Below are 10,368 nucleotides of genomic sequence, written 5' to 3' on the forward strand. Positions count from 1 at the left end.
TTCCAACTGTTGTCAACATTGGTAAATTAGCTCATGTGATCTTATGTTAGCATTTGAGGATTTTGGAGTGGGAAATTGCACAATTTTAAAAAGTGAAATTCACCTACATTGCTGACCAAATAGATTCCCCGTCCTCTTGAAGATGCAACTGGTTTAATTATCCATGGCCCCTTGTCCTTAGCAAAACAACCTGAGTGGGACAAAGAGAACTTTTGGAAAACGCTACAGATGTCAGACACTGTGAAAAATTAAGTATCTTGCAAAAGTATTTACACCCCTTCAACTTATTTTTATTTTATAAGGTTATTACCACAAATATGTGGTAATGACTACATATTTGTATATATTTTTATTGGGGTTTTATGTGACAAACCAACAGAAAAGAATGTTTTTGTATTATGAAGGAGGAAAATTATATATGCTTTTCAAACATTTTTAGAAATAAAATTCTGCATTTTGTAGGGGTGGATGTTGTGTCCAAAACGATATGCAGGGTCAGTTCTCTGACACACGTTCCTTTAGTATGTAAGGTTTGAAGCTCTGATTTAGTGTCACCCGACCAACGCACTTCCCCACAACTTTATCTGTGCTCTGTGTGCTGTGTTTATTTGCCTTGGTGATGCTGTTTGTAGACTAGTGTTCTGTAACAAACCACTGAGGCCTTCACAAAACAGCTTTACTTGTGCTGAGAGTAAATTACACACTGTGAAGCTTCATTTGCTAATCAAGCGACTTGTTGAGCTAAATGGTTTTTACTGAATTTTATTTCAGGCTATCATATGAAATTGAGATGAATACAAATGTCAATTGTACTTTTCACAATTTTATTTAGTAAACAACCATTTAATCTCTTCCTTCCACCACTATATAATTAGCACAATTGTTGTGTTAAATTTTAATTAAATAATTTGAAGTCTATGGTAGTAATATGACTGAATGTGAAAAAAGTTGAAGGGGTATTAATGCTTTTCCAAGCATTCAATATCATAAAGGCAGCTCTGTTTAAGCTAAGTGAATCAGGACAGGGTCTTACTGCGGAATTCCTCGCTCTCAGAGGGAAGCACAAAGGTCTGAGGAATTATATGGAAGTTTTTGAAGCCATAAGTCTGCTGCATCCGCTGGATGTTTTTATAGAGATGGTCTTTGCGAGTTAATTCATATGACCTGGAAATCAGCAGAGATTTCAGTTTAAAATGTGCTCTACTTTGACATGACATAACAAATACAGAAATAGATGACAGTCATAGAACACCCTCTGCCTGACAGTGTGATTCATTTCATACTTCAGAGAGGCACCAGTCCAAACTAAATGTGTGTTGCAGGAGAAGCCAAAAAATACATTGCCTGAACTGAGGGGTTTGGAAAGGATTAGTAGTGTTATTTATAATACAGAAACCAGTAACAGTACACCCGGGTATTCCAGCGTACCTGGGAAAGTGGTTGACCTTCTGGAACTCTTGAAGGCTGTGCAGTAGGTAAGGCTTGAGGTGAGATCCAGTCCACATCAAGTTGAAGTTGTTACTGTTTGGGTGAACCTGGATGACAGAAACGTGAACTGACTTGTGCTGAATCACATCCCAAAAAGCAATCACTAAAATAAAGTTAGTTAAATCACTGCCATGCTCTGGGAAATAAAATCCAAGAGCAGCACTGAATTATGTGAATTTCAGAACCAGATCACTCCACAGCCAATGGACAAAATTACAGCATGAACTTTTAAAATTACATCAGAAAAACAGCCAATCCAAAAATGTTCCTTTGTGCCACGAGAATGCTTTCTGAGTTTTACACTAAACACAATATTTAATAAAATATAATATTTATCAGAATACAAAATTCAAACAACTACTCTGTTTTTGGGACTACCACCATATATTTGTAATAAAGTGTGGCTCTTTATGACAGACACTCATGTTAATTTGATCACTGGTCAAATGAAAGTCAACAAGCACAGGACTAAAATATAAAAGAGATTTAAAGGTGAACCAAACATAGGATTGCACCCATTGATAAAGCAAAATTAATGCTTTGAATGTGTAATTTTTTTTGTCCAGAGCAGCTCTGACAGTTGCACTGGGAATAAACAAATAAAAGAGAAAGCTAAATGTTAGCTTTTCGTTCTAAGAGACACAAATCTTTTAAACCTGCATGAATGAAGAATGAGCATTACCTCATGAAACCCATGATTGATGAGTATTCGTCGTACTAGGCGGCTATCTGTGCGAACAATCTTGAAGGACATATTATATCTCTCTGGTGAAAGGAAACGCACAAGAGACAAGCAAAAATTAGATTGTCCGACTTATTAATGCTCTACATTTAAAATGTGCTGTTATATAACTTTAAATGTGTGTACCTCCAGCAGAGCAGATACGCCTGTTTTTTGAAACAACAGCCTCAGGTAGAAAAACAATAACTGGGATTGTCCTGCTAATGCCACTCCATGCAATGCAAGGATGTTCTCTACTTGGAAAAATAGAAATATGACATTAAAAACTTTTCTTACAACAAGAAAAGTTGTAACCATATAACAAAGATCCACTTTGAATGTTATGTCCCAAAATTTTATCAGCCATTACTAGGCACAGGATGGTCGCTGGTCAGATTTACAAGGTTTTCTTCAACTACATGTATTCATTGTGTTCATAATATGAACAAAGCTTTGTTTTGCTCTGATATTAGCCAAATTGTAGCACTGTAACAGGTAAAGGTTGTTTTACCTGTTAAGCAGCCTTTACCTGTTCAAAAGGATTAAAAAAAATGCTTTTTGTAAATCTTCAAAGTTGCAAAAGACAGATATATATAATCTTATAGAATACCTCACATCATTGTTAGTAAGATATAATTACCGTAAGTTTATTTATAAATACTCAATATGTTAAAATATCTTAGTAGCAGTAGAAATAACTCTTTTTTCTGTTTTGTTTTAAAGGGAAATAGTTAATATTATACATTTCTGTTTAAAAATTTTTGCAAGAACCAAGCTGTCATGGTTTTTACTTTAAAAATCTCATACTAGCCCATGCCTTATCATTACTAAAAAGCATGAACATCTGAGCTAGATAAAGACAAGAAACTGGCAAAGCCAATAACAAATGCTTCCCCTCACTGTACAAACTCACCCTTATACAAAACTTCAAACCATCTCCAAACCATCTCGCAGTACTAGAAGTGACATGCATATCGCATAGCAAATATAAGATAAGGCATCACAGTGATGATGAAATGCGACTCAATCAGGTATGACTGGTACAGATAAAGCGGATGAAATGTAAACAATTCATCCATCCAGTTTTCAAAGCAACTCTGTGAAACTGAGTGGTAAATAAGTTTCACTGAGATATCAAGAAGTATAGAAGTTGACAAACTATTCTGATATTTTAAATGGATATACCAGATAAAAATAAAACTCTGATCACAACTGCATTTCAGATCTCATTCAACTTAAATTGCTTCTTAAGAAAGGCATTGAAAAAAAGATACTTGAAAATACTTCCAACTGAAAATGAGAGCTCAGCAAACATGCTAGAAAACTTTCAGCAAACTTTCAAAATATTATGAGCACATTGCTATCACTGTGACTTACTAACTGAAACTAAGATAGCAAACACTGTTAAGAAAAGGTTAAAAAAAAAAAATTCTCAAGAATTGTACATTTCACACGCAGATCCTTCTATTTCTCAGCAAGACAATGGATAGTCTGCACAGTTCTGCAATAAAAAAGTGTTGTTAACTAACTACCATCCCAAACTTTGTGTTTTACTTGACACAGCTAATAATTCTTATATTTAAGATTTCTCTGATACTCTTTTCATGGAACAAAATAAAATAAAAAATTTAAAAAACACTAAAGTTGTACTACTCTCTGTCTTGCACTCTTGGGATATTACATTTATTAATGTATGTTCATTCAGAGTATACAGGCCTCACTTCGGGCTCTAGAATCTTTAGTAGTATCTGTAAAGTTATATGTAGTGGTGCTTTGAATTATTCAGTGTAATGTGTTGTCTGACTGTTGTACATTGCCCTTTTCTAAATTATTGATTCCACCTAATACAAAAGACAAGATAAGATTAAAAAGCAAAAATGTTAGCACTATAGCTGTACTATATCTTACTATATGTTACATAACTTATGTTAGTTAAAGATTAGGTTTTTTAAAAATAAATGTCTTATCACTGTTATAATGAGAGAAATGTGAGAATTTTTAGTCCACACAAACTAACTCAGAACAAGCAGGCTGAAAGTAATAATCAGTAAGGTATGACTAAGAATAGCTTAAAGAGGGAATTATTTGGCCGAAAGAAGAAAGACCAGCTGTCACATTCACAGTGGAGAGCTAGCTTATCCTGTTTGCATATCAAATATTTATAACAAACTCTTCAATGTTCAGATCTGATTTTGTCTAAAACATATTTTGGTTTGAATGTATTTACTTAGAATCTCGCAAAGTATCCTAAGAGACTGTATAACAATAATTATATAATACAATTTAGACAAACTATAATAATTTGTAAAGATAAAGACTAGAAAAAAACTATGATCTTGATCCATCAAAGTGGCACATTAATCATATCTTAAGAGGCACATCTTGTAATGTCAGCCAAGGGGATCAGCAAGGTAAGAACCTAAGTGAGACTAAAGAGTACAGTCTAATTACACAAGCTGCACACACTTTGAGAAAGAGCCTCTCTGCAGCTTGTAATGGTAGTGAAAACACTGTGCAATATGCTAAAAGACCATTAAAATAGAAAACCTACAATTGGCATGCTTAAATTAAGAATGGTATCCAATATAAAAAATTTAAGATTGATTTTTTTTTTTGTCATTTCACATATATGAGCAAAAAAACAAAAACTGACTGAAGCAAAACAGCCACTGACAGTGTTCATAACAGTTCAATAATAAAAAAATAATAAAATTTGTATTAGTGGCGTAAGGTCACTTGTTAATTAAACAAAATTATGCAAAATATTAACACGTTTTTATGCTCGACTAGAGCCGATACTGTGTTTTTGTGGTGACTGAAAATATAGTTTTTCAGTGTCATACATTTTAAAATAAATTGTAGCATTCAATCTAATGATTTTTATTAAATTCACAAAAAAGACAAAAGTATACAATAACATACAATATACAATCAGCACAAATTGCATTTATCATAACTCTTCAGTTGTTCAGCATATAGTATATGTCATATCTATGCAAAACATGAAACACAATGTGCGTAAATCCAAACGGGATGAGTGGCATTTAAATACAAGTAAGATACTGTATTGCTTTGCCTCCCACTTTCACCAAATGTTTACACACAGGCTATTATTCAAATAACGTAAGACAGATTGGTAATTAGTTTAACTGCATTGTGCTCTAACAGACCAAAGTGTTGCTTGTCATCAACTGCATTTGGCTGTACCCACACCAACACACAAGCTGTCCCAAAATATGACTGCATAAAAAGACAGAGCTCATAATTTTTTTAATTTCATATCTAAAACTGCTATAATATACTGTATGATTTAAGATTATAAAATTTCATTTCCTAAACATATTCCACACCACAAAAAAATAAAAATAAAAATCCCACAGCAAGTTTCTAGAACAGATTGCTATCGTTATTTTTAAAGCGCATCAAACAGCAGAAGAGGAGTTCTGAGATTACCCTTGTTCGTCCTCAGAAGAAGACTCAGAGTCCTCTTTCTCCCGAGCCACGGCTGGCATTTTCCCATCAAAGTCCGGCTGACGACCCGGTGAAATCCTCCAGGAAATAACGAAAGCTGTTCTACTGAGAATAATGGTGGTTATATATGTCCGTACACATATCATACGTCTGTAGCACGGTTTTCTCTACGCAGCAAACACCGACACACGCATTAAATGTATAAATTAGTTCATACAAAAATAACATGTTCATAAATCTACCTGTGGCGGCGATGAAACCTTCTTACCGCAAATACAAAGACGTTGGCACGGACTTGCAGTTATACCATATGCTGGTACCAGCCAAAACAGAGTCACTTTTGATGTAAGACCAAATAACAGTATTGCTGAACCTTAGTGTAAATGTAAACCAATATAAACTTACCCGTACCTTCCGGTGCAGAAACGCTAACAGCTAACTAGCTGGCGGAAGCATCACAACGCCGTTAATCTTCCTGGTTACTACAACAACTGAGTAGCAACAGTGCAGTGGGCATGCGCACTAGCTAACAACGGTCGTTCACGTTTAAACTGAACGTTAATCTCCCTTTGCAGCAGGTGATCGTAAATGAAATCCGCAAAGAAAGACTTGTTTTGTAAGAAATGGGAATGTAGTCAATTCGTTTTTGGATTATTTTAATGTATTTTTATGATTATTATTATTTATATGATTCAAATCATGAAATGAAATCCGAATCTCATTTGAAATTCCATATAAAATTGTTTCGACTTGCGCAATATTTACCAACCCATTCAAGAACGTATATTTTGCTAAGCCCTCATTTCTGCATTAAAAAGTTTTTTATGGTGTGATGTAACATTCTGACATTAAATGTTATTACCAGCTTCTATGATAGAAATAAAAGTTGTGCAGAGATGTGAATGTGTCATCTATCAGTTTTCATTGCCACTGCTATTTTTTTTAATTAAAAAACTGGGAGATATGTTACAAAGCTACTTCATGATTTTACAATATGTTCATTCCACCTTGATCTTTTATATTACAGAATTTATTTTAAAAATGATGACATCTCGGCAACCCTGTTTTGTCCAGATAGTTGGTTTTACTATGGTTTCAAATTTTTTTTGACATCTTTTTTTCATCTTTGTGAATCTGCAAAACTTCTTGAACCAGATTAATTCAGATATGAGAACAATAGCACAACAGAAGTTCAAGGCAGCATACAGTATGCTGTATGTGGGATGTGAAAAAGCAACTGACAGACAGATTGATGGTTCAACAAACATAAGCAAAGTCTGAGAGAATATATATTTTTCTTCCTTTCCCATATATCAAAACCTGAAAAATACTTAAAATTTGATGCCTTACAAAACCCTCTGAACTGTGTCAAGCAATTTTAATACGTCTGGTTTAGATTTTGTAATGTGGTTTTCTAAAGTCAAAATTAATGAGACCATTTCTGTTGTAAATCATACCTAAGCATAATTTCAGTCCATGTTTCAAGCCAAACCCCAAGATTATGCAATTAATTGTTACAGTATAATAAAATCTGCAGCCCCTCCCCTGTCTAGAAACACTAACTTGTTGTCTACACGATTTACGAATGGGTGAATTGTTATTGGTCCGCATTAGAAAATGGGCGGTACCTAAAGTTTTAGGACGACCAATCATAATAATGGTTCGATTAAATGGAGCCATATTTTGGAGCCTTGTTATTGGCTCACCCTGTGGGCAAAGATTGGGGAAAAGTCACCGTTTCAAATGTAGCTAAATACTCGGTTGGCTGAAATCCACCTGTGGTTTTAGTATTTAGTCTTGCCAGATTGTGTTTTTAAAACATGAAGACGCTGTAGTCTGGTTATCGCTGGTGGGTAGCTGTGGCTTCCTTTGTTTTTCTCCTCATTGACGAAATATTAGTCTGTTCAGAGATATTAATGATTGTAATCTCCTGACAGATGACCTTGAATGTGTGTTTTAAGCCGCTCAGTTGCTCCTGCGGTCTGAGACCACAGACTCTCCGACAGGTGCGTCACTGACAGCAAATATGAGCCGCTTTCTGAACGTCCTCCGGAGCTGGCTGCTGATGGTGTCCGTCATCGCGATGGGAAACACCGTGCAGAGCTTCAGGGATCACAGCTTCCTCTCAGAGAAACTGTACACGGGAACGCCAGAGTTTGGTGAGTATTTATAATGGCAGGTGTAAAAATTAGGACACCCCGTTCTGATATGTATTTGATTTCATATTTGGCACATCATTTAGCAGCTTATGCGTTTGCAAAGGGTTTTGGAACTCAAAAACGATTAGAAATCTGACATGACACAATACAGAGAATAGTTCACAAAGGGAGGACATTCAAGACAACTGACAACATGCCCAGGTCTGATCTTCCATGCATGTTCACCCAGAGAACAGGTAGCAAAATGCTAAAAGAAGTCTACCAACAAGCTTTTGCTGGTGTTGATTCAAAAGTCCATGAGGATGTAGACAAGAAAAGGATTTCTGGAAAAATATGGACATTTGGGTATAAACTTCAATTATTTATCTTTGGAAACAAAAACAGAAAATATGTTTGGCTTGAACCAAATACAAGAAACAAACTGAAAAGCATGGAGCTGGAAGTGTCACGGTTTTGGGATTTTGGGTCACGGTTTTGGGATTTTGGGACTTGATGTAAGATTATAAAAATCTTACATCAAGTGTCAGAGCAGAATATTTGAGAACATTTATAACGAGAGTAAAAAGATGTAGCACAGATCTGGATTTGAAATGGGCTTTACATGCAAAAAGCCCCTCAAACATCACAATTGAAAGTGGGAGTAGAAAAAAAATCCTAGCATTGATGTCAGCAACTGTTAAACGATTACAAGAATCACATCCCTAAAGTCACTTCCACCAAGCGGGTTGAAACCACCTAGAAGGAGATAGGCAAATGTTGATTTATTTTTATTTATATTGGCAAAAGATTTATTTTATGATCATGGAGCTTTTCAAAAACAGGCTTATAAAGATTCATACATATACTAACTGCTTAATTTGCCTCCCTCTCTACACCTCTACTTACTCTAGTAAATGGTCTCCAAGCTCGAACGTTTGGTATTTGGACTTTGCTGTCGTCAATCATCCGCTGTGCCTGTGCTATTGATATCCAGAACAGAACGTAAGCTATCCGGTTATGTTTTAAAACTCCTATATGCTCTTGGTTTACAATCTTATGATCATATTAATACATATTGGCTTCTACAGGCTGTATCACATTACTTTATGGACATTTGTGTTGGCACTGGGTCACTTTTTGTCTGAAGCATTCATCTACAAAACTGCACCGCTGACTATTGGAGTGATGGCACCACTCATTGTTGCAAGTGAGTATGGAGGGGTAATTGCCTAGAATTTAGAATTTTATGTTTGAACCTTTCACTGGATATTTATTCATTTGAGAAGCATCACATCTTATCTTGCTTTTCCCAGGTTTTTCCATCATAGGAATGCTCATTGGATTCCAGTGTTTTCCAGAGACTCAGGAAGAATTGGGAGCGCGGCAGAAGAAGCGAAACTAGTTTCCTCCTCTTATTGGCCGAAACCACCACCAGCATCCAGGCTTGGACCAGTAATTGTGTGCCAGCTTTTGCATCATGAAAAAAGTTCACATGTAATTTGTTTTTTGAGAGACTTTGTATTTTACCCTTTACATCCTTTGTATAAATATATATTTTATTGTTGACGGTGCAGCAATGAGGGTGTTCTGGATTTGCCGACTTAACATTCAAAGGAGCAATATTATAAAAGGATTAAGCCACATAGTAATCTGGAACATAATTTTTTCACTTCATCTCCATTTTTTTAAAATCAGTTCAGACTTACCAAAGATCTACATAATGTAAAAGTGTTTTACACACACAGTAGCTGTTTCTTGATTTTTACCTCAGAAACAAACTTGAGGTTTAATGAATTTGCAATAAGAAAGTTATTTATCTGAAGAGCAATTCAGAAATCTTGATTCTGAAGGTGTAATTGTTTGTTTTGCATTATTTTTAGGAAATTATCCATGTTGCTCGATATTTGAATTAAGCTTCACATTTTTTGCCAGCATCTTCTGATGAATATATAATTCAAACACGTCCCCTATGTCCTTCATGATTCACAGATCAATCTATCTTCAAGTAGAAACAAAATACCCAGTTACCTAGAGTATATAGAGGTTAATTATCTGGGGATTCTTGGGTGTTTGATCAAATTTGATTCTAAACAAACCGAGTTGATTCTCCAGATATTAAATTTTTGTTTTATTGGTTGGAATTTTAGTATGTTTTCTTTTATGTAATTTGCTGTACTGTTTTCTTGTCACCATATCTTTATGGTGCTGTGTCATCTCTTTCCTTCCCCCAACTTATCGTAAGATGTTTATGTTTAATTTATGTCTTTTTAATTTGTGTTTTTTTTGCCCAAGTTTACTAACTGCTCCTCATGCAACCTGTTTTACCTCTCTTTGTGACCTGTATTTGATGGGAATTTTAATATTAATAGATTAGTATTTTGTTGCATCTCCCATGTCATGTTTTTCCAAGGTCATTTGAATCCTTCTTATTTACTGGTGCTTCCTAAATCCCCAATAAGTTCATTATAAAAATGTTTTTTGCACATTAAAATTCTGAAAAATACTTTAACTAAAAGACAATGATTCAGAAATATAGCCATGAGGTGAGTG

General features: G+C 34.9%; 2 protein-coding genes across 14 annotated transcripts in view; one reads left to right on the forward strand and one right to left on the reverse strand.

Annotated features, from left to right (window-relative positions):
* The window catches only part of ttll5 (tubulin tyrosine ligase-like family, member 5), a 61,127-nt gene extending 54,951 nt beyond the window's left edge, over positions 1-6,176 (reverse strand). For 5 of the 12 annotated variants that reach the window (XM_055038211.1, XM_055038213.1, XM_055038212.1 and 2 more), the window contains exons 1-7: positions 6,086-6,170; positions 5,663-5,782; positions 2,357-2,463; positions 2,171-2,253; positions 1,429-1,535; positions 1,034-1,164; positions 108-190 (exon numbers count right to left, since the gene is read on the reverse strand). In XM_055038211.1, the coding sequence (XP_054894186.1) occupies positions 108-190; positions 1,034-1,164; positions 1,429-1,535; positions 2,171-2,253; positions 2,357-2,463; positions 5,663-5,721 (570 nt within the window). In that variant the 5' untranslated portion in view covers positions 5,722-5,782; positions 6,086-6,170. Of the gene's footprint in view, positions 1-107; positions 191-1,033; positions 1,165-1,428; positions 1,536-2,170; positions 2,254-2,356; positions 2,464-5,662; positions 5,786-5,922; positions 5,994-6,085 lie in introns of those variants that run through there. The other 7 variants (XM_055038205.1, XM_055038204.1, XM_055038203.1 and 4 more) reach the window with 7 other exon arrangements.
* A 1,202-nt stretch (positions 6,177-7,378) lies between these two features.
* erg28 (ergosterol biosynthesis 28 homolog) lies at positions 7,379-10,321 on the forward strand. Of its 2 annotated transcripts, none has more exons than XM_055038611.1 (5): positions 7,379-7,529; positions 7,618-7,839; positions 8,730-8,820; positions 8,907-9,025; positions 9,132-10,321. In XM_055038611.1, exons 2-5 carry the CDS (start codon positions 7,707-7,709, stop codon positions 9,218-9,220), a joined length of 432 nt encoding a protein of 143 aa, XP_054894586.1. In that variant the 5' UTR covers positions 7,379-7,529; positions 7,618-7,706; the 3' UTR covers positions 9,221-10,321. The 2 variants fall into 2 exon arrangements, with proteins under 2 accessions (XP_054894586.1, XP_054894587.1); XM_055038612.1 differs by having other exon boundaries at positions 7,642-7,839.
* Positions 10,322-10,368: the final 47 nt, after the last annotated feature.

The sequence above is a fragment of the Poeciliopsis prolifica genome, unplaced genomic scaffold (genome assembly GCF_027474105.1).
Source record: "Poeciliopsis prolifica strain line A6 unplaced genomic scaffold, Auburn_PproV2 SCAFFOLD013, whole genome shotgun sequence".
NCBI classification, from domain to species: Eukaryota; Metazoa; Chordata; class Actinopteri; order Cyprinodontiformes; family Poeciliidae; genus Poeciliopsis; species Poeciliopsis prolifica.